Source organism: Vombatus ursinus, unplaced genomic scaffold, assembly GCF_900497805.2.
Source record: "Vombatus ursinus unplaced genomic scaffold, bare-nosed wombat genome assembly UNPS02014832.1, whole genome shotgun sequence".
Lineage (NCBI taxonomy): Eukaryota > Metazoa > Chordata > Mammalia > Diprotodontia > Vombatidae > Vombatus > Vombatus ursinus.
In genome coordinates, this window is record NW_020954610.1 from 60,364,556 (window position 1) to 60,391,401 (window position 26,846).

The 26,846-nt window shown below is 36.1% G+C and overlaps 1 protein-coding gene across 1 annotated transcript in view; it reads left to right on the forward strand.

Moving 5' to 3' along the window:
* Positions 1-26,846, forward strand: part of USP31 (ubiquitin specific peptidase 31) — a 125,095-nt gene that overhangs the window by 47,706 nt on the left and 50,543 nt on the right. Inside the window, exons 2-7 of the mRNA XM_027839441.1 lie at positions 5,372-5,509; positions 6,516-6,604; positions 11,886-11,978; positions 12,862-12,997; positions 15,556-15,700; positions 23,921-24,101. Coding sequence (XP_027695242.1) covers positions 5,372-5,509; positions 6,516-6,604; positions 11,886-11,978; positions 12,862-12,997; positions 15,556-15,700; positions 23,921-24,101 — 782 coding nt within the window. The remainder of the gene's footprint in view (positions 1-5,371; positions 5,510-6,515; positions 6,605-11,885; positions 11,979-12,861; positions 12,998-15,555; positions 15,701-23,920; positions 24,102-26,846) is intronic.

Genomic DNA, 26,846 nt, shown 5'->3' on the forward strand with positions numbered 1-26,846 from the left:
AAGGCAGGAAAGAGCAAGGTTGTGAAAAGCTTTAAAAGAGGAAAATTTTTTAGGTTTTATCCTGGTGACAATAGGGAGCTGTTGGAGTTTATAGTATAGCAGGTCTGGTCAGACCTGAGCTTAAAGATGATCAGTGTGACCACTGAGTAGATGATGGACATTTATCTGGCATGGATGTAACTAATTGTGAAGGACAAGCTAAGAAGCCATTAGAATGAATGAAAAATAGAGAGAGATTTGAGGCAGGGAGACCAACCAGTAGGCAAGTGCAATTAAATAGGAATTAGGTGCTGAGAGCCTGTGAGGAGTGGCATTATCAGAGGAAGGAAGGGGTGGTTGAGAGTGTGAGAGGCTTAGTATGACACCTAGGTTTCAAGCCTGGGAGATTGGGAAGATGGTAGTACCTTTGACAGGAATAGGGAAGTTAGAAAGAGGGTAGAATTTTGGGGAAAAGATAGCAAATTCAGTTTTGGACATATTGAATTTAAGATGTCTGAGACATTCAGTTTGAGATGCTTAAAGGCAGATGTAGATACAAGACTGGATGTCAGGAAAGAGGTCAGAACTGAACAAATAGATAATAGAAAATTGGAAGAAATAGAATAGCTGGAGAGTAAGGAAGCGGAGGCTGAAAAGAATGATAGTTAAAAGAAATAAAAATATCAGATTGCTAAAAAATATCAAATTGCTTGCCATCTCAGGGAAGGGACAGGGGAGGGAGAGAATTTGGAACTCAAAATTTTTGAAAAAGAATGTTAGAAATTGTTTTTAAATATAATTGGAATGTTATTCAAAAAATTAAAATATATGGAGCTTTAGGGACAAGTATGGTGTCCATCTCCCTTCTCTCTCCCCTCCCCCCATAAGACTCATGCCTATTTGCAAGTGTAGGGGAATGAGCCTAGGAGGAAATAAAATGAAGACGGAGAGAAATTTAGCAAATTCAATTCAAGCACTATTTATTAAACACTGTGATAAAGGTAGTGTGTTAGGGGCTAGAGTTACAAAGATGAAAAATGATATAGTTCCTGCCTTCAAGGAGCTTACTATCTACTGAGGTGGGTTAGTGGGGATATGTACCCTAATAAGTATAATACGAGGTAGGGCATGATAAGGACAAAGATCTGAAAGGCAGAGATGGAGAGGGGATGTATTCCAGACATGGAGGGTGGATTGTATGAATGTGTTGGTGGTGAAAAATGGCATGTCAAGCTTGGGAAACAACTTACTAGTGCAGTTTGGCTGGAATGTAGAGTGTCTGAAGGGGAATGACGTGAACTAAAAGTGGAGAGGCAAATGGAAGCCAGATTGTTTGGGCCCAGAATGCCATGCTAATGTGTTTACAATTTACTCTATAAGCAAAAGAATCCGTTGAATGTTTTTGAACAGGGCAGTGGTGGTTATTTTGTCAGCTATACGAAGGTTGCACTAGAGAGAAGAGGGACTGGAAATAAGGAGACAAATTAGGAGGCTCCTCCAGCAGTGGGGGCAAGAGGTGATGAAGATATTAATGAGGGGGTGTTAGTACGAGTAGAGAAGAGGGGATCACTGTGGGAAAGACTGGGTAAATAGAATCTACAGAATTTGGTCACAGATTAGATGTGGGCTGTAAGGAAGTTAAGAACCAGAGATGACTGAGATTTTGAGACTGGGAAGATGGTGCCTTCAACAGGAATAGGGAGGGCTGAGTTTTGTAGGGGTGATTAGTTCAGTCGTAGAGATGTTAATTTTGACGTGCCAGTAAATATCTAGGTAGACTAGGCAGTTGAAAGTTGGGATTGGGGTTGGATGTATAGATTTTGCATTTATCTGCATAAGAGTGAGTTTTGAATTTATGGAATGAATGAAATTACTGAGGGATAGTAGAGGACTGTTGATAGGACCTTGGGGATCACTCACTCTTAAGGGTGAAAGGATAATAAACTAGCGAAAGAAAAAGCAATTTAGAGGTAGGACTAGGTTTAGAGCAGTGAATTAGAAGTCGAGGGAAAAGGGAATATCTAGGGAGAATTAGGTATATACAATGTCAAATGCTACAGGAAAGGTTAAAGTGCTTGAGGAGTAGGAATAAATTTGGATGGGATAACATTGAGGGAGAGATTAAAGATATCTGAGGGTACTGTAACCTCCCATAGGCCTATAACTCTATGTATGTGTGTGTATGTGTGTGAGTGTTTGTGTGTGTTGATTACATTGGTCATTGGTATTGGATTGGTGTTGGATTACATTAGTCATTGAAATATTGGTTGAATTGAATTGAGAGCACTGAGGGAAAGGTCATGTAAAGTGTGGACCCATTTTTCTCTGATAATAGGAATAAAGGAATTTGGTCATTTAAAAATAATGATATACATTTTAAGAGTTAGGGTATTGTATAGTGAGGAGAGAACCAAGTTTGGAACTGGGAAGATCTGGGTTCAAGTCTAGCCTCTGACACATACTGACTCTGTGATCCTGGGCAAGTCCACCTACCCCTTTGTTGGCAGAGGGAGTTTCATCAATGACCTGAAATCTATCAATGGATCCCTTTGGAGCTGTAGATCCCAGGTTAAATATTTCTAAACTATTTGCAAGTTGCTTGGGATAGTAAAATGCTGTGCCCAAAGTCTTATACACACATATACATACAAATGTATTATCTATCTATCTATCTATCTATCTATCTATCTATCTATCTATCTATCTATCTATCTATCTATCTATATTATCTATATAGCTCTGTATCTATCTATCTAATCTATATCTTGCCTTCCCTTCCTCCCTTACAGAGTAGTTGTGAAGAAAGTGCTTTGCAGGCCTTTAAAAATTAGTACAAATGTGAATTATAATTTTCATATGGATTATCTTGCTTGATTATTATGACAGTCCTGTTTGATAAGCAGGGTGAATATTATTATCATTTTTTAGAAAAGTGTAAGAGAGGAAAGATAGAGAGCTCTCTATAGCATGAAATATAGATAGCATGAAAGCTTCAAACTGTTTAGTGAAGTTAGAGAATGATCTTTAGTTGAGTGAGGATAGGATAGAAGGAAGATTAAGAGAATTTTTTTTCCTGGTATTTAAAATAAAAGATGTTCTATAATTCTGAGGTAATTAAGAAGCTTTGTATGAACTGATGGAAAATGAAGTAACCAGAATTAGGAATACTAACACACACACACACACACACACACACACACACACCAAACAAAACTGAATGCTGTGTAATATAATGACCAATGTTTGACCCTGAAGAGGAGCTGAGAAAATCCTCCTTCCCACCTTTGCATAAGTGGAGGACTATAGGTGCAGAATATTGCATGTAATGTTAAACTTGATATATTGGGTAGCTTTGCTGAACTGCTTATTTATTTTTTTTAATTTCGTTTTTCATTCCTTAATATAGGTCATGACTGTCTGGGTATGTTAAGAGGAAGGAAAATACTTAGAAATGAAAGGATCATGAAAATAGAAAATACCAATAAAAAGAAAAAAAGTAAAACTAAAAAAAAAGATCCACAAAAAGCATTCTACAATTCTATTGGATCTTAGGTGGCACAGTGGATAGTACAGTGCTGGGTCTGGAGCCAGGAAGATTCATCTTCTGGAGTTCAAATCCAGCCTCAGATACTCATTAGCTGTGTCACTTAACCCTGTTTGCCTCAGTTTCCTCATGTGTAAAATGAGCTAGAGAAGGAAATGGCAAACCATTCCAGTATCTTTGCCGAGAAAACCCCAAATGGGGTTATGAGGAGTTGAACATGATTGAAAATGACTGAACAACAACTCCTCTCTTTCAATTGTCTCTGTATCTTTGGGTGAAGGTGTTTTATTAGCTCAGGAAATACTAGGACTTCCTTTATTTTCAAGGCTTTTCTGGTAGCTCTTTTTGCTCACCTCCTGGCAAAAGTTTTGTTTTCTCTTCAGGGAATCTAAAAACGCATTAGCCATGGATTTATGCCAAACATGATTATTCTAGGCATATTCTACTTTGTATTTGCGCTGTCACCAAGGCATTAATTTGAAAATGTTATTGGACCAACTGGTAGCATTTTGTGCTTCATTTGATACTTTCTCAATGTCTATATTCAATTTAATGTAATTGGAAGAATATTTATTGAATGCCTACTACATGCAACATTGTCAAAGGTGCTGCTCTTGTATGCTTAGGAAGCACACAATCTACTTGGATGCAGTAAGAACTGAAAGAGATACAAGAGTCTTAGGAGACTTGCAAGCTCAATATGAATTAGCAGTATGATATGGCAGCTTTAAAAACTAATTCAATCTTGGGCATAGATTAAAGGAATAGGGACGTGATAGTCCTTCAGTACTCAGACCTCATTTGGAGTATTACATTCAGTTCAGAAGATCACAGTTTAAGAAGGATATTGTTAGCCTACAGAGTGTCCAGAGGAGGGCAACCAGGATAGTGGAAGGCTACGAATGGACATCATATAAGGATTGGTTGAAGGAATTGGGCTTATTTATCTTGGAAAAGAGAAGGCCCATGGGGTCTTGATAGCTGTCTTCAAGTATTTGAAGGGCCATTGTGTGTGTGTGTGTGTGTGTGTGTGTGTGTGAGAGAGAGAGTGTGTATGTGTGTGTCTTGTTCTATTTGCCTTCAGAGGGCATAACCAGGAGCAATGGGCAAAATTGTAAAGAGAATATCTTAGGCTTGATCTCAGAAAAACTTCTCAATAATTAGAGTACCCCAAAGGGGCAATGGGCTGCCTTGACATCAGTGGGGCCCTCACCTTGGAGGTCTTCAAGGAGAGGCTGAGCTACTTTTTTTTTGGTGCATTATAAAGGGAATTCTTTTTGTGTTTGGATTGGCTAGATGGCTGCTGGCCTTTTCATTCTCAGACACTATAATTCTTCTGAAGACAAAGTCACTGAAAACTATACTGCAAGGTAGGCCAGAGCCAAAGTTTATATCTTGGCAGTTTCTACCCATTTTGATGAACTAGTTTTTTTCCCTGTAGAATCAAGAGAAACACATTGATCTGATACCTCTTCCACATGTAAAAACTGTAAGTGAGATGTGAATCAAGGTGCTCTGGAGATTCACATCAAGTTGTAGGAAAGTCTTCATGAAGAAGGTCATATTTGACAAACAGGATTTCAATAAACAGAAATAATTGGGAGAAGGCATTTAGCAAGCCCCTCATTGTCTGGTAGGGAATTTATCATTGTCATACACTTCCTGTATTTTTTTTTAATTCTTAAATTTACTTTAAAAAGCAAGGTGGGTCCTAAAATTTTGAAAACAAACAAAACAAAACATTCTATTTCCAGCCTGTTCATCCTGAATTTGAGGGAGTAAGGAAAGAGATAGTTTATTTTTTAAAGCTACAGCCATACTGATCTAGAATGATTTATATACTTGCAGAGTATTGTCTCAAAGAATGCACTACAGTATCGAGGGAATTCCCAGCATGATGCCCAGGAGTTTCTGCTATGGCTTTTGGACCGTGTGCATGAAGATCTCAACAATTTTGTGAAACAGAGTGGCCGACCTCCCTTGAAGGTAAGGGAATTTATTTTCTTCTCTCTCTGTTTTTTTTGGTTGGAGGTCTAGTTTTTTTTTTTAAGTACCTTGATCTAACAAATGTACAAGGAGAGGGGTAGAAAGAAAGGCTGTCCTCCCAAATTGTTATGGCATTATTTTTGCTGAGTTTGCATTTAGTTAAATCAATACAATGGAGTAAAAAGATCTGGATAAACTGTAAAATATAGGAGGAAATAATGAGGGCATTTCATGTGCCTATAAGTGTGCTTGGAACAGTGAGGATTAAATAGATGTTGAAGTATCAGATCATTAAACAAATCAATGAAAATATGAAGTAGTATGCCTATGACTAACTGTTAGAGTGAGTGATAGAGGCGATTCACACTGCTGGAATTGAGAGGATTTGAGACATTGTTGTGAACTGAAATGGTCCTTGCAACCTCTGTGGAAGGGATAAGATTTGACTTAGGCCCTAAAGCAGAGGAAAGATGTGGGTACATGGATAGGAAAGGGGGATAGCATTCCAGGTAAGGGAAACTCTGAGCAAAGGTGAGGATCTGGGAATGATAACAGTCTGTTGGAGAAGAGAGATGGTGAAGAGACCAGTGTGGTGGATTTCCATCTCATGAGCTGTTTTTACTTAGGTGATCAATGATCAAATTCAATAAATAAATATCTTTCACTAGGACTTCTGGAGCCAGGAAGACCTGAATTCAAATCCTGCCACACATACTAACTATCTAAACTTCAACAAGTCAGTTACAACCTCTCTGTCTCATTTCTATCATCTCTAAAATGAGGGTAATTATAGCACCTACTTGACAGAGTTATTGTTACCAAATGGGATCATATTTTAAAAGCATGTGGCAGACCTTAATAAGTGTTGGCTGCTATTCTTATTCTTATTCTTACTTTTTCTGACATATACCCTTCTGTGGAAGTTTAGGAAATATTTGTGAATTTTAAAAGCTAACCTCTAGTGAAGAATTGATATTTCTGGTTTAAAGACTTGTTTTTTTTTCAGCCTCCATTAGAAGATGATGTAGTGCCCGAGGGACCTTCCTTTCCAGTCAGTAGCACTTTTGTACAAGAACTTTTTCAAGCCCAGTACAGGTATAGTATGTCACAGGCTTTGTGGAATGTGTGGAACCTCTGTTGTATTTAGGACAATGAGGCTCTTCTAATCTCTGCAGAGGGAGGAAAGCTTCATGTGATACACACTAACAATTAGCTACACAGCCCTCTGTTTTGTTCTTTTAGCCTGGTGGTAGCTGATTCTTTGTTCTTTGCAAATATAAGAATGCAAGAATTTTGACAGAGTCAGTCCTGTGGTCCATACATCTCTGGTAGTGGTGAACATTGGGGAATGTTTGTGTGGGAGGATACGACTTTCCATCAAGTCACCAAACGTCAAAGATTGGGAATGTATACTCCCTGATATTTTAATTTCCCTTTACATTGAATTTCCCTCCTCCCTTAAAAAAAGAAGGTACACAATTGTATTTATAGCTGATGTCAACAATTGGGATAATGACCTTCATATACTTAATAGTATAGCTGCTGTGAAAGTCATATAGTCCCCACTGCTTTGGATTCCACTAAATTATAGCTTTGTACACAGCATTCTCACCACTGGTGAAGATTTGTACCCATTTGATACACTGTAGCTAAAGCATTCAATTTTAAAACTGAAACTGGAAGCAATTACAATGGATCTTTTTTTGGGTGGGGAGAGGGAAGAGTTTGAATAGAGTGTATCAATTGCTGGCTTTATCTGTGTGTACATCTGTATATAAGTATAAATATAGCTATAGTTTTATATATATACATACATACATACATACTTATATACATACACATATTATAAATATAAGTCATCAAATTCATAGTAGTAGAAGCTGTTGCTTTGGCCATGGAAATAATCTTGTATTTGTTAAAACAGGTTTCTATCTGTGAAATGTTGACGCATTTCCTTAGTGTATACACAGGGATTTGTTGTTTGTAGACTGGGTTATTTTGTTTGTTTTGTTCTTTCAAACATTTTCTCTTTCCCTCTTAGCTTTGAAAATAACCTGGTATGGGGCAGCTAGGTAGTGCAGTGGATAGAGCACCAGCCCTGGATTCAGGAGGACCTGAGTTCAAATGCGGCCTCAGACACATAACACTTACTACCTGTGTGACCCTGGGCAAGTCACTTAACCCCACTGTCTAGCCAAAAAAAAAAAAGAAGAAGAAGAAGAAGAAGAAGAAGAAGAAAATAACCTGGTCTACTTTGGAGATTCTGGCTCAGGATTTGCCCTATTTGCTACTGTCTTCTAACTTCACTAATCACTTTAGTACCTGTCATTCCTTAGTCCTTGCTAGAATTCCTTGCGCCACCCCCCCCCAGTTAAACAAAACCATACACCAAACAGCCAGTTCAATTACTGAGTGAAAATATCCACATAATGTTTTGGTAAAATTTGTACATTTAAATATATCTCAAATGAAATTTATGTCAAAGAGCTTTTTAAATAATAAAGTGCTATATAAATTTAAAATATTATAATGATTATTAAAATATCATTGTATCATGAAATGGTAACAGATAATGAAATAATCTACCATAAAGATTGATGAAATGAAAAAATGCAGGATTTTTCTTTCCATTGGGTTATATTAAGATCCTCAACATTTTGTTAATAATGTTAATTTGTTAATATGTTAGTTAATAATGGACATGGGGAAATAACTTTGTTATGTAGCACCATATGTTACACCATTTTGTAAACTAGGATTCTATCTACCTCTCTATGGAGGAATTCTCCCTCAGCTGCTGATCTGATCCAGAAAGTTTATAGGAAGTTAGGGAGTAACTTCCTATAATATTTACATTACCAACTAATTTTTTGTTCCTTAAGGGAAGCTTGGCACTTCCAAATGAATCTCAAATTGGTGGAATGTCTGTGGGAATATTGTTGTTTGGTTTCTTCTGGTGTTCCTTGGCTTCTTCAGAGGACTACTCTTCTCTGCCCTCAAGCTAGCCTTTTAATGGGAAGAATAGATGAAATCAACTGTTCACTGGCCTTAGGAAGCTTCCCTTCCTTTTATAAGTAGCTTTTCACCCATAACTGCCATGAAAACTAGGTGGAAAGAGAGTCTAGAACATTATTCAGGCCTAAAATGAAAAACTTTTCCTGTGTGTGTATATACTGATATTCTGTCTTAAGTAAGTTACTGAGTTCACAATGATTGAAATCAGGTCCTTCTAGGAGAAAAGACTAATCTTAAAAGTTGCTTCTTTACCTGTTCCTAAATTATATATTTGTGACCTACTCATGGTCTTTTTTTTTTTTTATTATTAATCACTAGTTGTTTGTTTCCTAGCTTTGACTTTTAATTATAGAATCTGGTAGGTGGAAAGGATTTCAAGTCATTTAGTTAAACCTGTGCCTGACAAGAAATTGCCACAGCTAGTAAGTGTCTGAGGCCAAATTTGAATTCAGGTTTTCCTGACTCTGGGGCTGGTGCTCTATGTACTGTGCCACCTAGCTGCCCCTAGCCAAGTCTTGAAGACTGCACTGATAGGAAACTTTCATTTAAGTTAGTCTGTTCCAAGTTTGGACAACTGCAAATTGTTAACAAGTTTTCCAATTATATCTAGTCAGATCCTACTTTTCAGCAGCTTCTACTCATAGGTTTTTCTTACAGAGCCAAGCAAAACAAAGCTAATCCCTCTTCTACATGACAACCCGTCATACATTGAAAGGAAGTTATCATGTCTTTCTTAATTTTTTTTTCTTACCTGGAGGGAAACCAGCATCTCCAGTTCTTCCAACAGATCCTTTAATGACATGTTTTTGGTTCTGAGTTGCCTTATCATCCCAGGCACCTTTCTCTGTACATCCTCCATCATTTAGGAACTGATTATGGTATTTCAGGGCTAAATATAGTATGATATTATTATGTTCTTCATCCTGAATACTGTTTTTCTCCCAATACGGCATAAGATTGAATTTCCTTTTTTGACTGCTACGTTGTATTCTTGACTGAGTCTACTAAACCTCCCAGGTCTTTTAAAAATTTTAATTTAATTTATTTCAATGAACAAAAAAATCTATTTTCTTACCCACCCTTCCCATTAAGAGACATAACAATACCCTGTAACAGATATGCATGTTCCAAACAAATACCCACATTGGCCATGTCCAGAAAGTATGAGTTAGTCTGTACCCTAAGTCTATCACCTGTTTGGCAGGACATAGAGAGCATGCTATATCATTAGTTCTTTGGAATTATGATTGGTCATTGTGTTGATCAAAGTTCTTAAGGCTTTCAAATATGTTTGTCATCACAGTGTTACTGTATAAATAATTGCCTACTTTGTATCAGTTCATAAAAATCTTCTAAGTTTTCTCTGAAATTATTCCTTTCATCATTTCTTACAGATCACAAGTTTTTTTCTTTGTTTTCTTTTCTTTTCTTTTCCTTCTCTTTCCTTTCTTTCTTTCTTTCTTTCTTCTTTTAATGAGAACTATTACACAGCTATATTTTTCTCATCTTGTGCTTGGGATTGTTTTCTTTGAGCCAATGTCAGATTTATATTAATCTCTATTAAATCTTAGGAGATTTGGTCTACTCTTATAGCTTATTGAGCTCTTTTTGCATCATTACCAGCCAATGTATTAGCTACCTCTTCGCTCCTCCAGCCTGCCCTTTTGTGTCATGTTCAAATTTGATAAGCATGCCTTAAGGACAGATCTCTTTGGGGCTCTACAAGAACTCTCCCTCTGAGTTGACTTTTACCCATGAATGATTATTATTTTTTTTTATGGTCTGGCCATTTATTCAGCTCTGAGACCATCTGTCTTTACTTTCATTTAGTCCATATCCCTGCATCTTATTCACAATAGTCTGAGAGACTACAAAATGCCTACAAAAATTCAAGCATACTGTGATTATGGAATTTCTTTGATTTGCCAATCTAATAGCACTGCCCAAAAAACCCAAAACAAAACAAAACAAGGATATGATGTTGGTCTGGAATGCCCTTTTCTTGATGAAGCTATGCTGGCTTTCAAAGATCACCATTTTCCTTTCTAAATAACCCGTCAGCCATCATCTTAATAAACTGTATTAGAATTTTTCCAGAAATTAACTTTAAGCTCAAATGGTCTATAGTTTGAATGATGTCTTTCCAGTTTGAAAACCATTTTCTTTGACAGAGGAAACAGAAACAAAATAAAAGTTTACTGTTTCTGCCTTTTGTCAGTAGTTTATCATCATTGTCTCATCTGCCCAGAACAGTGTTCCTACTGCTTCACTAGACATCTTTCCGCTTTCCATGAATCTTTGAAAAACATCTTTCCATTGTCTTTAGCATCCATGATAAGCCTCGTCTTCTTCTGTGGTTTAGCATTCCTGCTATTGTTCTCATAGTATTGTGCTGTTTTCCATGTTCATTTATCTACTCATGCTTCCATCTTTTGTACATACCTTTTTAAACTTATCTGATTTAATCAGTGAGTTACTTGTGTAGTCACATGCATATCTAGATACCTCTCTCTTTCTTTTCTTTATTGGAAGTATTTTGTATCTGTGTTATCAAAATTTCATTCTTGAGGGCTTCCCATTCTTATGGAACTGACTTCCTCTGTAGAATCTTAGGTGAATACAATCTTACCTCTTCTTTCTTGGAGATCTTGGGTTTGGAGGTAAAATTGATTTGAATATTTCCAAAATACCTAAAGCTCTGGACCATTATTGTTGCATTTCTAAGGAGAGGGATAATTTCAATATCAGATCAATTTTTGCTAATCATTAAATGCCTACTACATGTAGGGCTTTGCTAGTGGAATTGAGAGGCCATAATGAGATAGGAAGAGGAGTAAGACACATCTCTGCCTTTGGGTAGTTAATCTCATAGGAGGGATAAGCCAAATACATTAATAATTATGGTTTAAGTGCCAGAAGATAGAGGCACAACAAAATGCTATGGAGAAGGGAGAGATACCATCTGGTAGGGAGGAATATTTCACAAATGTTTATGAACAGTGCTCTATTTGCCTTGGCTACATGTAAAAACAGGGTTGGTTTTCTCGATTTCTTTCCCTGTCCCTCCCCCTAACTTTTGAATTTTGACATCATAATAATTTTAGGTGATGATATTTGCTTGATAGTGACATGGTCTTACAGTCACTGAGTTTCTATGAAGGTCTTATTGTACATATGTGTGATTTTGCTCATATCTGATTAAGGTTAAGAAAAACTAAAACCCTAGAATGAGATTTTTCTCATTACCATCCTCCCTCCCTTTTTGATTGCTTGATTGCGTAGTGAAGTGGGAACTTCTGTATATGCTGAATAAGTTTTAACAATGTTGCTATCTCTGTGTCTCATGCTTTTGTTTTTGAAGATCTTCTTTGACTTGTCCTCATTGCCAGAAGCAGAGTAATACCTTTGATCCTTTCCTCTGCATTTCTTTGCCAATTCCTCTGCCCCACACAAGGTAAGAATAGAACTGATTTCATGAAGACTATGTCCCCCTCCCCCAATACTGACATTGGTTAGGAAAACATTGTATAAGAAAGAGGGTTTTAGAATAAGTTAAGGAATCCTTTAATAAACCCTTGCAAAAATACTTCTCTACCTTTGCAGGGTGTACAAGTCCTGATGGTAGTTATGTGAGTGCTGGGAGCTATTCCTTTCAGTCACTCCTCCCTGGGCATGTTGTCCATAGAATGGAGAAGATTGTTGTCTCAGTTAGTTGGCCAAACATTTGTTAATCTACTGTGTTCTAAGCAGTGTGCTTAGTGCTGGGGATAAAAAGACAAAAATGAATCATTACTTGCTCCCAGGAAGCATACATCCTATTGAGGAAGCAACATGTACATTTAGAAATAAATACAAAATACCTTCAAAATGAAGCAACTGTAAGTCAATTTGCAGCAGGGAGAGGGGAGATACTTCTGTCTAGTGGAATCAGCAGCTCTCTTTTGTATACTTTTGGGGCCCCATTGCTGTATTGTAATAAAGCCAGATGCTATGCTTTTAGTAATTCTTCATGACTCTTGGTGAGATTATTTATTTAATAGTGAATGCAAAGCACAGAAGACTCAGGTTAAATGAGTTCTCAGAACACGTTCATTCCTAGACTGGTGCTCTACAATTCTGTTAGTAAAATCAATCTTTGTAGAATACCTTTTCTAGATCTCAAACCATTGTTTGAGCTGTTTGGGTCCAAAGAAGTTATTCTGTTTGGTTTGCAAATAGTAAGTGGTCTGGAGGTAGATTCAGCATTGAGTCAGCTCAGGTCAGATTTGTTTATTGTAGGTGTTAGCTGAAATGTGAACAACCTGCCTAAAGGAAAGACTCAACTTTGATCTGTGCAGGCCTCTCTATGTCACAGTCGTGTATCAAGGAAAATGCTCTCACTGCATGAGAATTGGGGTGGCTGTACCTCTGTCTGGGACTGTAGCAAGGCTTCGGGAAGCAGTGTCTGTGGAAACAAAGATCCCTACTGATCAGGTAAGGAGGAATTTATCCCACAGGGTGCATGCTCATTGTGTACATTGCCCATATGGCCGAAATTTCTTTCTTTCTTTCTTTTTTTCAATTCTAAACTTAAATATCAGGTAAAATGACCATTTCCCTATATTTTGTAGAAGAAAGGATTGACTATACATGATACTATTAGGTAGAGGTTGCCTTTTAAAAAACGTATGCAATAAATCCAGTGTAACTTTCAATACTGTCCTGCTTGTCTGCGGTTCTCTCTGGTCATCCCTTCTTTTCTATTCTCTTTCCCCGGGGGAAACAATCCTTAAGAGCTCCTTTCCTTCCACTTCCTTGCCATTGGAAAAAAAAAGGAAAAACCTGTTCTAACAAATAGACCTAGTCAAGCAAAAGAAATCCCCACTTTTTCCACATTAAAATATAATATATATATAATATATATTATATATAATATATATATAATATATATTATATATATATAATATATACATATATTATATATATATATATTTCTTATTTTTCACCTTGAATCTATCACCCCTCTGTTAGGTGGTAAGTACTATTTTATTGTTTTTAAGCATTTGTATGCCCAGTATAGAAATGAATTTTTTAAAATTACTACATTATTGGGGGAGGGGTTTTTCAAGATAATGTTGGCCAATATCTTACTTCTTTGTTTGTTTTAATCACACACACACCTTTTAAAAAATATAAACAAAATGAGAGATTTTATGACAGGTTTTACCAAAGCTTTATTCTTAAAAGTCTGCTGGGGATATAGAAACAAAAACTACTGATGAGTCCAAATTACTTTAAAATCATTCTTGTTAATTCCCAAGGAGATGTGGAGTCAATAAAAGTATTATCCCAATGTTATCCAATGAATAGGCATGTTATGTATTGTCCAGTGATTCACCCAATAGCTAAAGCAAATCAGCTTTCAAATTGGGGAGGAGTAGTGGTGGTAGGGCGAAGCCTACTGTTACTTACTACTACTGGGTACTTTTCTCTTCACCCAAGTACTTGAACTGATAATTTAGATCAGAATTCCTCACCCTTTTAAGGTGAAGACCAGTAAATGGAAATTCTCAATGCATTTTTATGTAAATATTCCATGTAGTATTTTCTTTAAATTGAATCAGAAGAGTTTTAACCTGTTTGTAACTAGACATGTGCTTTGGACGTAGTTCATAAGCATTTAACTCTATGATTTCAATGACAATTTCTTATTTGAGATTTACTAAGTACTTTCTGATGAAATTTCTGTGATGCAGGTCATGCAAGTATTAGCCTCATTTTACAGATGAGAAACCGAGGCTCACAAAGGCTAAGAACTGGGATGTAAGCCTGGGTCTCCTGACTTCAAAAAACCAATTTTTACCATTATACTACATTGCTACTCTTGAGAAATATTTCCATTTTAGAATTTATTAGGACACTTCAATTTTTTAACTTCTTTTTTTCCTGATAGTTTGTGGTGTTATCAGTTTAATAATAATAATATCAGTTTAATAATAATAATGAATAATAATAATAAAGCTGTTTTGCACCCAGATCTCATGGGACCTAATTTGAGAAGTAATTATATTAAGGCAAACACCAGGAGCATCAATTGTTCCCTTAAAACATAACAATCTTTCAGTTTCTCTAAGGTTGTAGAATTAATAGATTGTCAGATCCAAGGTTTGTAATGATGAAAATAGTATTAAAGCTGCCATCCATTAAGTTCTGTATGGTTTGTAAATACTTTATATACATTCTTCTAAGAAGACATATGACACAGATTTCTTGTTTCAGGAATCTTTTAAAGTTACTTCCCCTAATCCTTCTCCTCTCTTCCCAGGCTAGAAGTTCTGTAGCTATGAGAGAAGATTTTTAACATGCAGATGGGTGAGAACCAGCCATCCCCAACTGAGAAACTTTTAGTCTGATTAAATGGAAATTCTATTGATTCTCTCACACCCTAGTTATTTGCTAGGTTATGGGTGATGTATACTTGACCAGGTTTGCCCACCTTGATTTCTGATTATCCTCTGAATACCTTTCCAGTGAAGGGTACCTGACTGATGATACATACAACCCCTAAGGAAATCTCTGCATGGTACAGCGAAAAGATCACTAGATAGTAGAGATCAGGGGACCTGGTTTTAAATCTCACCTCTGTCACTAACTAGCTGTGTAACCTTAGGCAAAGTATTTAGCCATTGAGGCTTTTTCTCCTTCTTTTTCTCCCTCTTATCTCCAAAATTAAGCTGTTGGCTTAGATGGACTCTGAGGTATCTTCCAACTCTAAAATTCTATGACCATATTACTTTCTTTAGAGCAATGTACACATCCTGAAATTAGAGTACACTGTTTTCTTAAAAGTGCCTAGGGATTTTCCCCTTCTAAGATGTGCTCATTGAAGAAATGGTTTATGGAACTGTGTGTTCTTTTCCTGTGAGTTCTCTCAAAGCTGCTTCACTGCCAACTTGAGAAGATTTTTTATGACTGCTTCCTAGTAGAATTGAGAGATCAATTTCTGACTAACTCTATGGTTGTCTAACCACTTCCATTTTTCCTGTTTTTAGATTGTGTTAACGGAAATGTACTATGATGGGTTCCATCGCTCCTTTTGTGACACAGATGATCTGGAAACAGTGCATGAAAGTGACTGCATTTTTGCCTTTGAGACTCCAGAGATATTTAGGCCTGAAGGAATTCTCAGTCAGAGAGGTAAATGATTAGGTTTTTTACACAGTAGTACTTTCAAATGTTTTGATTAGCCATTGGCTTTTGTCTTTTTAAATTGTGGTGTATTTTAAAGTCATAGGTTTAACTGAATAACACGTGTGGGTGTTTCCTACAGTGCTGACTTGCTTTGTTATTTGGCTTTTCCTATTAAGATTGTCCTTTTTTGAGTCAGGTCTAGAAATACATCCTGACCCGAGATGGTTTAGTTGCTGAGACTTAATTTTCAGGATCTCTGGACAACACAAGGAGAAATATGTATCCTCCTTATATGATGTGAAAATAATAGGGAGAGTCTGTTTAGGCTCCAAGTTCTAAAATATTTGTCTGCTGGGCTTCGTACCTGTTTCTAAGAAATAAACACATGGCACTTTGCTGCTGGCACAGAGCTGCTTATTATGCCACTGTTTTGTTTTTTTTTTTTTTTGTAAAATGTGCATCTGAGACGATCTCCCAACAGCAGATGGTGGATTCTAGGGCTCTTTCTCTGATGGTCAGGAAAACTGTTGTCTTGGCAGCTGCTGTAATATCTTTGGGGATCTTTCTAGGGGCTACATGTTCTCTGTAAAAATGAAATGTTTGCTGCAGATCTTCCAGTATTAAGGTAAGTACCTCAATAAAAGAAAAAGAATAAAAGAATTGCTAAACTCATTGGGAGTTTGAGTGTGTATGTTGTGGAAGGGTATATGGTTGTTTTCCATTATAGCAGTCTCAAAAGTTAAAAACATGCCTCTATATATCCTAGTTTCCTTTAATAACTTTGATTTAAAAAACAAAACACAAAACACTAGCACTTCAGAACTCCAAACTCAATCTGTCAAAAATTATGCTTATTTTCTTACCTAAGTATAGCTTTCCTTCTGGCTTCACTACCTGTCTTTGGTATGATGTTTCACTTAGTCTCCTAGGTTTGGAATCTTGGGATTATCTTTCCACTTTCCCATGTTTCATACACAATCAATTACCTGTAATACCTACTTTATACAGTAATTGAGTGACTCAAATGAAATAATGTCTATAGAGCACTTTGTAAACCTTAAAATACTTTTCAATTCCATCTTTTATTGTTTCTTCTCTCTCTTTCTTCCTTTTCCTTCTTCCTCATCAATGGCTTGTTTAGGTAGATTAGGTTGGAATTGCCTCAATTGAGAAGATAGGAAACACATTTGTATTCTAATTTGCTTTTGATCTTTGCTGTAGGAAGTCAGGCATCTAATGGTATACAGACAGCTGGTTCAGGAATGATTCCCACAGAAGTAAGAAGCCATTTTGTTTTTGTTAGACTATTATCAATGTCACTTTTTTGGGGGACAATGTTGATTAGTGTTTTTCTTGAAGAAAGTCGTCATGGGTATACAGGCATGAAGATTCTGTATAGTTTATAAATTTTTGGCTTTACTGCATCATGGCACAAACCTGTAACACTCCCAAGCCGTTCATTATTTCTCATGTGAAATAGCTTTTGTATTATGGAAGAATTTGAAAATCATTAGCAGTTAGGCTTCTTGATATATATTTGCCTAAAATTAATAATTTTAAAACTAGAATTGCAGTGTACATGTTAGAACATTAAGATGAGTCTGAATTTTATTTCTAGTTAACTAAACAGGCTTTACTTCTTCCTTGAAATGAATATTTATTTTAAATCCCTTTTTAGAGAGCTTATGTGACTTAAGGAACTAATTTGTGTATAACAAGCTTTATATATCTATATGAAAGAAGGTAAGAAGAAATTAGTCCTTGGAAATCATATGCCATACAATAATGGAGAAAATTTTTAGAAGCTTGAAGGAACTACCTCTTTGGAATTACACTGATTACCTTTTATTTCTGTTTTAAAGAAATGTCCAAGTCAGTTGGTTTCAGACTTGAATATATTCTCTTTTCATAAGGCTTTCAATAGTAGTCTGTATATCCTGTCAGAATGAATGAATAAAAAGAATTAAATGCTTGCTACCTATTGAGCACTGTACTAAGCACCTTTAAAGATGCAAGTTAAAAAAAAAAAAGAAGACAGTCCTTACTCTCAAGGAGCTCACACTTAGTGAAGGAGACAATATATAAAAAGAAAGTTCTGCTGCAGAGCAGAAGGAAAGGGCTGGAAGTCTTGAGGGTGCTACAGCAAAGTGAATGACACAACCCAGAGGTTCTTAGGTATGTCAGGAAATCAGATGACTGCCCATGGGTCTGTTGGACATATTGGAAAGACTGACATCATGACCTGTTAGACCTTAGTGTTGCTTTCTGCCAGAGATATTGCAGGGCTAAGAGAGCAAAGAGTTAGATAAAAGGTGAACTGTCTAAATTAGAGAGCGCCAAGCAAAGCAATGTTAGATACACTAACTGATGATATTTAAATAAAGTGTCAGTCATTGAAATTCAGATCTAGAAGAAGACCTTAGAAATGGATCATTTAGTCTAATTCCTTCCTTTGTAGCATTTGATTATTTTGCAGTTTTAATACTCTACTAAATGGTGCATCACTGTATATATTTACGTAACCTTTTTGGTTTTGAACTGTTTGTGTATGCCTTACTTTGAGAAAGTTACCAGAGGTTTGATGTAAGCCATACTGATCAAATGTTAATCTTTCATATATCATTGACTGTGGTAGTCAAGCCTAACACTAACATTTGCTGTGCTCTGCACATAGAAATTTTTCATGTATTTTATGTCACCTTAGCTTTTTTTCAGTTTTCATACTGAACATTTTATATGATTTCTCCTCCCATACATAAAATAACATCCAGTATGTGTCATTTCTTTTTTGTAAGATATTGTAAATACCAAGATTAATGATTGGCAGCTTTGTAAAGGGTAGGAAATGAATGTCATGTTTAAAGCTGACTTACAGCTACAATCTTCTATCATAAAATTTCAACATCATGTTTAGAGATTTTTTTAAAAATAAAGGTGAAGGGATTACATGAAGTTTAGGCATATATGTTGTTTGTATTAGCTGTTCCACCCTATGTTTGATTTAAGCCAGTTCTGGTCTTTTGTAACTGTCTTATACTAAAAGCATTGATTCTATAGGCAGTTCCTGTGCCACCCACCCTTTTTTAAGAAGAGAAATTTTACAAATCAAGTTCCTTAGGATTTTAAGTTCTATTTCACATTGAATATTTATGCTTATACTAAGTTAATAAGATAACTAATGTGCAACAAAATCATGATTTTTCACAGTAAAGTTTTTAAAAGTTATATATATATATATATAATGTGTGTATGTATATGTACACATTATAGTCATTGTATCAGTTTAATGTTACTTGATTTCATGCACTATTTTAATTATATATGTCTACATACATTCTTTGGTATGATGAGTTTTCATCTGCCCATCTTGGTAGAATTGGCCTGAGTCTATAACTGATATTAATATATAGCATATGTAATATGATTCAGTATTCTGAGCACATGGCCAGAAAGAAAACTTACCATCATCTCTCTACAATGTTGTGCAGCAAACTTTGCACTTCACAAAATCAATATTGCATTTCCAGTGCTCTATAAAAGTGCTTGTAATTATTCTTTTCTCTTTGTTGTACTGGTCACGTTAGAATACAATTAATGTTCAGATGAAAATATCTTCCGTGTATATTTTACACTCTTCAAAAAATAAATTTGTAGTGCCACCTTGAAAAAAAAAAAGAAAGTTTCATGACTGAAAGTATGGCGGTACCTCAAAAGGACTAGGTAAATTTGGAGAAACATTGATTTAGTAGGGGAAGATAATATGTTACATTTTGGACATGTGTATGAAATACCTACTAATATTCATTTGGGGATATCCAATAAACAGTTGGTGATACAAGACTAGAACTCAGGAGAGGGACTAGAGCTGGGTACGTACACCTGGGAGTCATTTGAAAAGAAAAGAAAACTGAACTCACGTTTGCTTATTAGATCACCGACAGTCAGTATAAAGGTAGAAGACAAAAGGACTTTAGAGTGATCCTTGGGGAACTCTTACAGTTAGTAGGGAATTGGTGAGACAACAAAGGTGATAGAGAAAGCATATTCAGGTAGGTAGAGAATCAGAAAAGATGTATAAAGAAAACTGAGGGAGGAGAGAGTATTTAGAAGGGATGGATTGATCAACAATGACAAACATAGCAGACAAGCAGAAAGGTGTGGAAATTTATTGATGTGGCACCCTTGATACCAATAGGGTATCATCTTACCATCTCACCCTACTTTAGTTAAGAACTGGGAAGCCCTTGTATGTTATCTGATCTGAATCTTCCATCTGCCTGGGAGGAGGTTTTAGCTGTATAGGATTACATTCAGTGGGGAGTGGGGAGGGGACCTTGTTGGAGTCTAATGATTAGGGTGGTGTAATCTTAAGCTTCCCCAGGCCCTTACTCCTTTCCTTGTACCTAGATACCTGGGAACTGAGCTTAACCCCAGTGGTTTTAGTTTCAGCATATGCTGAAGTTTCAGAAATTCCTGAGAGTTTTGGAGCAAGAGAGCCTAAAGGAAAAAAAATGCTTAAATTTAATTTTCTCAGACCCTAGCAGTGTTGGCAGTCATACTCCTCTCCTGTCATCCTCCAGAATCTAGACCTGTAGCTGTTCACCTACCCAAACAGTTCTGGGGCCATTTTGATACCATCTAAATTTGGTCATATCTGGAGCAAAGTTAAGCTATCAGTTTGATTTTGTTCTGCCAAATGGCCTGCATACTGCTGTGTAGCCTTTCATACTTAGCTTGGTCTTTGGAAAGTAGATATAGTCTGTTACTGAAAATTATACCCCAAAACTTTTCCAGCACAATAGATGCTGTCAGAGTTTATGATCTTCCATTATAATTTTCAATATCCCAGGGCCATCCCTGGGCCAGGATAAGGCACCTCAAAAGTTATTTGTAGATACATTACCTTTTATCATTTGGGAATATTTTTGTCAATTCAGAAGACCCATAATGAAACATGTTTTCTACTTCTCCAGAGAGAGATGGTACACTAGAGGTGTGGAACGAAATGTATATTTTTAGACATGACCAATATGTTGATTTTTTTTTTGTTTGATTGTGTTTATTTGTTACAAGGGAGTGTTCTTTGTCAGGGTAGGGAAGAGTCATTAGAAAGTCATTGTTATACTAAAAAGGAAAGGAATTTGGTATCTAATATTACCAGTCTATTGGACAGGGCGTTTTGAACAAAGATATGCTAACAAAGATGGTAGATGTGAAGGGCTGGGTCTTTAACTTTAACTTCTATCCCATTATGCCAAACTCAGCTTAGGGGCTATGAGGGGATCAAGAAAAATTGGCTTGAGGTTCAAGTGATAGCTCTTAGATCTTTGTCCTAAGCTACAGACCATAAATAAATTATGTCAAATTACTGTAATTAAGCTAAGCTACCCAGAAAATCCATTACTTGGCTAGAAATTCAAGGCAACAAAGTTATAATACCAGAAACTAGGTCAGCCACCCTACCACCCACATATCTGTAATCCATGTTACACAGCTAATCGTCAGTTTTTCTTTAACAAGAGTGTTTGCTACCCTTCTTCACAATTTTTCTTTCTTTTACTAAGAAACTTGGGGACTATAGTATCCTGAAATCACTTTATCTGTGTATACTTTCCAGCAAAATTCTGTGTTTGAAGTCAAGGCATAACCAACTGCTAGGCTATAGGGGCACAGTGAGTTGAATAAAATATACATTACTCACAATCCTACTCTTTTGTGCTTAATATACTTCTCGGTGGTTTCTGGAGTACTATTTTCTAGGTTTTAGGTCTTTCTATTCTGTGCTTATCTGTTGTCTTCCCACTGTCACTTTGCTTACCATTCTATACCAGATTCTTTCTTTCTCTTTAGCTTGATCTTAATCTCTCAGGTGGTTCTACCCTCCTGTAGGAAACTGAAACAAAATGGTAGAAACTTATACATAGAGCACTTCAATCTGCAAAATATTTTCCTTACAAAAACTTTGTGAGGTATATAGGTAATATAAATGTTATTTTGCCCACTTTTAAAAATAAAATTTTATTGATATCTTTGGTTATATCAGTGAAATTTCTCCCAGTGTTCTCCCTCCATTACCTATAACAATGAATATTCTTTAAAGAAAAAAAGAAAAAGAGGAAGAAGAGAAAAAAGTCAGCAAAATGATAAATACATTGAAAACTTCTGAAAACAGATGCAATGATTCATACCTGTGTACCTTCTTACCTCTGCAAAGTCTTTGGTGGTGGTGGATGAGGTGGGAGGGATGGGGGATGCAGGTGTCTTCTCATACTTCTTCTTTGGGGCCATGATTATTCTTCATAAGTCTGCAACATTCACTTTCGATTGTTTTGATCCACTTTCAATGGTTGTTCTTTCAATTAATGTCGTGGTAGCCATTGTGAGTATTGTTTCCTTGACTTTGCTGACTTTACTCTGCATCAAATATGTCGGTTTTTTGAATGAGGAAACTGATGCTTCATAGGTCTAACTTGCTAATGTGATACAACTAGCAAGTTTTTGTGTGGAGATTTCAACCCAAGTCTCCTTACTCCAAGTCAGAATTCCTTTGCTCTGCCATGCTAATTTCATTCAGTACCTTGTAGTTTATTTCTGATTGGTCCAGTGTAAGATTTTCTGTCTTGTTGAAAGCATGTCTACTAGGGAGATATCTTTCATAACCAGTACTGTTTCAGATAAACCAAAATTTCTCTTTGCTTAATTTAACCTGAGCTGTTTGGTTGACTCTACTAAATTATAGACTTTTTTTGTTTAAAGTGCCATTTGTTCTAGTCATGGATAGCCATGTTTCTTACTGGTTGTTATCTTTTGTACTTTAAGTAGGGAAAGATATTGCCATTGTAGTGTTAATTTCCTCTGATTATATGCTATCATATTCTTATTTCCTTTTTATTTATGGTTTTATAAATCAACCAACATTTTTGGTTTGGCATTTTGCTTCTTTTATGGGTGGGTTTTGGGAGAGGCAGAAGTTGATTTCCCTCCTTCCTTGTCACATTTTGTAGGGGAAACAATCTTCACAAGGAATGCCTAAAGTTAACTGAAGTGAGAAATTCAAAATTTCAGTCTTTTGAGTCAAGAAGAAAGTCAAAATTAGGATTAAAAAAAGGGCAGAACTAGGCACAATGAGTAGAAGTTGTAGAAAGGCACATTTTGAATCAGCATAAAGAAAAACTTCTTAACAATTAGGCAAATAGTATGGTATCATTTGTGGTCTTCAAGCAGATATTTGATGGCCATTTGTTGGAGAGGAAGAAGAGAGTTATACAGGCGGCTGTAGTTGAATAGGTATGGGCCAGATTTGATAACCTCAGAAGTCCATTACAACTCTAAGATTCTGTGATTCTATGAAATAAACACACTTTTCTTTCTTTGTAAAAAATGTATTTCATTTATTTTGTTACATATTTTCCAATTACATTTGAAAATTTTTTAACATTTATTTTTTAAAATAAGTTTGAAATTTTCTCCCTCTCTGTCCTTTCCTCTTCCCTTGAGAAGGCAAATAATGTGGTATTGATTATACATGTGGATTCATGTAAAATATATGTCCATATTAGCCATGATGTAAAAGAAAACAAACAAAACACCAAGAAAAATAAAGAAAGTGAAAAATTTATGCTTCAGTCTGTTTTCAGAGTTCTTCAGTTTTTTCTGTGGAGGTGGATAGCATTTTTCATTATGGGTACTTTGGAATTATCTTGATTGGAGTAGCTAAGTCTTTCCCAGTTGATCATTTTTATAATATTGTTGTTACTGTATGCAATATTCTCTTGGTTCTGCTCACTTTTGCATCAGTTCATATAAGTCTTCTCAGGTTTTTCTGAAACTACCCTGCTTGTCATTTCTCATAGCACAATAGTATTTCATCACAATCTTACATCACAGCTTGTTCAGCCATTCCCCAATTGATGGGCATCCTCTCAATTTCCAGTTCTTTGCCACCAAAAAAGAGCTGCTATAAATATTTTTGTGCATATAAACCCTTTTCCCTTTTCTTTGGTCTCTTTGGGATACAGCCTTCATAGTGCTATTGGTAGATCAAAGGGTATGCAGAGTTTCATAGCCCTTTGGACATAGTTCCAAATTGAAGAAAAGCATTTTTCTAGAAAATGTTTTGCAACAGTGGCCTTTGCTTCCATTATTAGGTAAAATTCCTAAGTCATGTCTGGAATAAAAAAGAATGCTGAAGTGAGAGAAAAATAACCTATTCTTATTCTACTTCAGGAATGCATCTAAACAATAACCTGAACAGCTTGAAGTTTGGCAGTGATCACCATAGAATATCTTCTCATGCACAGACAGCTACAAAACAAGGGAAACCGGACCTGCCCTCTACAAGAACAGGAAGTGACAAGATTGTTCTACTTGTGTGTAATAGAGCATGCACTGGGCAGCAAGGGAAAAGGTAAAACAGGTCTATTTATTTATTTATTCATTCATTCATTTATTTATTTATTTATTCATTCATTCATTCGTTTATTTATTTTTGTTTTTTGCCTAGGCAATGGGGTTAAGTGACTTGCCCAGGGTCACACAGCTAGTAAGTGTTATGTATCTGAGATCTGATTTGAACTCAGGTCCTTCTGAATCCAGGGCTGGTGCTCTATCCATTGTGCCACTTAGCTGCTCCTATAGGTCTATTTCTTAATGAGTTATCCAATTTTAATTTTTAAAGAAATTTTTCACTTTCAATTTTTTAAAGGACCTTTTGATCTAAGTATGCTTCCATATAACAGCACTGGGGAAATAAAGATTGCTTATCATATATGCCAAGATATAATCTATTTTGACACCTAGTATGACATAGGGCATATGTTTACATGTATGTCATGTGGAGACATACAATTCCAACCACAAAAGATCAACTAGAATTTTGTTTTTTGTTTTTTGTTTTTTTGTTTTTGCATGGAAATATTTTATTATGAAGGTTGATCCTGGTCCTGCTGCCAATTACTCTATTGTGAATTCCCATAACATTATTCTCTCTCTTTCTTTTCTTTCTTTTTTTTTTTGGTAATTTCTATTTATTTTTTTGTTTCCAACATTTACTTTCATAAGATTTTGAGTTCCAAATTTTCACCCCATCTCGCCCCTCCCCCCACCCCAAGATGGCATGCATTCTAAATACCCCTTCCCCTAGTCTGCCTTCCCTTCTATCTCTCCCCTCTTCTCTTATCCTTTTCCCCTTCAATTTTCCTGTAGGGCAAGATGGATTTCTGTACCCCATTTCCTGTATTTCTTACTTCCCAGTTGCATGTAAAAACATTTTTTTAAACATGTGTTTTTAAAACTTTGGGTTCCAAATTTTCTCCCTTCCTCCCTCCCCACCCACCCTCATTGATAAGGCAAGCAACTAAATATAGGTTACATATGTGCAGTTATGCAAAACACTTCTATAGTAGACCTGCTATGAAAAACTAACAGTATTTCCCTTAATCCTATCCTGCCCACCCATTTATTCTATTCTTTCTTTTGACCCTGTCCTTCCTCAGAAGTATTTGCTTCTGATTACTCCCTTTCCCAATCTGCCCTCCTCTCTATCATTCCCCTACTCTCTTGTCCCCTCCCCCTCCTATTTTCCTGTGGGGTAAGACAGATTTCCACACCCAATTGAGTGTGTATGTTATTCCCTCCTTAAGTCAAATCCTATGAGAATAAGATTTATTCATTCCCTCTCACCTTCCCCCATTTCCCCTCCACTGTAAGAGCCTTTTCTTTTCTGTTTTTTTTTTTATGGGATAATTTACCCCATTCTACTTCTCCCTTTTTCCTTCTCCTAGTATAGTCCTCTCTCACCCCTTAATTTTACTCTCCAGATATGACCCCTTCATTTTCAACTCACCCTGTGCCCTCTATCTATCTATATCTATATATATGTACATATAATTTTTCCCCTCCAACTACCCTAATACTGACAAAATCTCATGAGTTACAAATATCATCTTTCCATGCAGGAATGTAAACAGTTCAACCTTAATAAATCTCTTATGATTTTCTCTTTCCTGTTTACCTCTTTATGTTCCACTTGAGTCTTGTATTTGAAAATCAAATTTTTCTATTCAACTCTGGTCGTTTCATCAAGAATGCTTGAAAGTCCTCTATTTCACTGAATGACCATTTTTTCCCCTGCAAGATTATACTCAGTTTTGCTGGGTAGGGGATTCTTGGTTGTAATCCTATCTCCTTTGCTCTCTGGAATATTATATTCCATGCCATGTGGTCCCTTAATGTAGAAGCAGCTAAATCTTGTGTTATCCTGATTGTGTTTCCACAATACTTGAATTGTTTCTTTCTGGCTGCTTGTAATATTTTCTCCTTGACCTAGGAACTCTGGAATTTGGCTACAATATTCCTAGGAATTTTCCTTTGGGGATCTCTTTCAGGAGGAGATTGATGGATTCTTTCAATTTCTATTTTGCCCTCTGGTTCTAGAATATCAGGGCAGTTTTCCTGGATAATTTCTTGAAAGATGATGTCTAGGTTCTTTTTTTGATCAAGGCTTTCAGATAGTCCAATAATTTTTAAATTCTCTCTCCTGGATCTATTTTTTCTATCAGTTGTTTTTCCAATGAGATATTTCACATTGTTTTCTAATTTTTCATTCTTTTGGATTTGTTTTACAGTGTCTTGATTTCTTATAAAGTCACTAGTTTCCAATTGCTCTATTCTAATTTTTAAGGAAGTATTTTCTTCAGTAATCTTTTAGACTTCCTTTTCCATTTGGCCAATTTTGCTTTTTAGGGCATTCTTCTCCTCATTGGCTTTTTGGACCTCTTTTGCCATTTGGGTTAGGCTGTTTTTTAAGGTGTTATTTTCTTCAATATTTTTTTGGGTCTCCTTTAGCAAGCTGTTGACTTGTTTTTCATGATTTTCTTGCAAGCCTCCAGTTTTTCCTCTACTTCTCTTATTTGCTTCTCAAAATCCCTTTTGAGCTCCTCCAAGACCTGGGACTGATTCATATTTTTCTTGGAGGCTTTGGATGTAGGAGTTTTGGCTTTGTTGTCTTCTTCTGGTTATATGTTTTGATCTTCTTTGTCACCGAAGTAAGATAACATAGTCTGACTCTTTTTGCGCTGCTTACTCATGATCCTGGCCAGTTACTTGAGTTTTAAACTCTTAGTTAAGGTAAAAATCTGCTTCCAATGTGAAG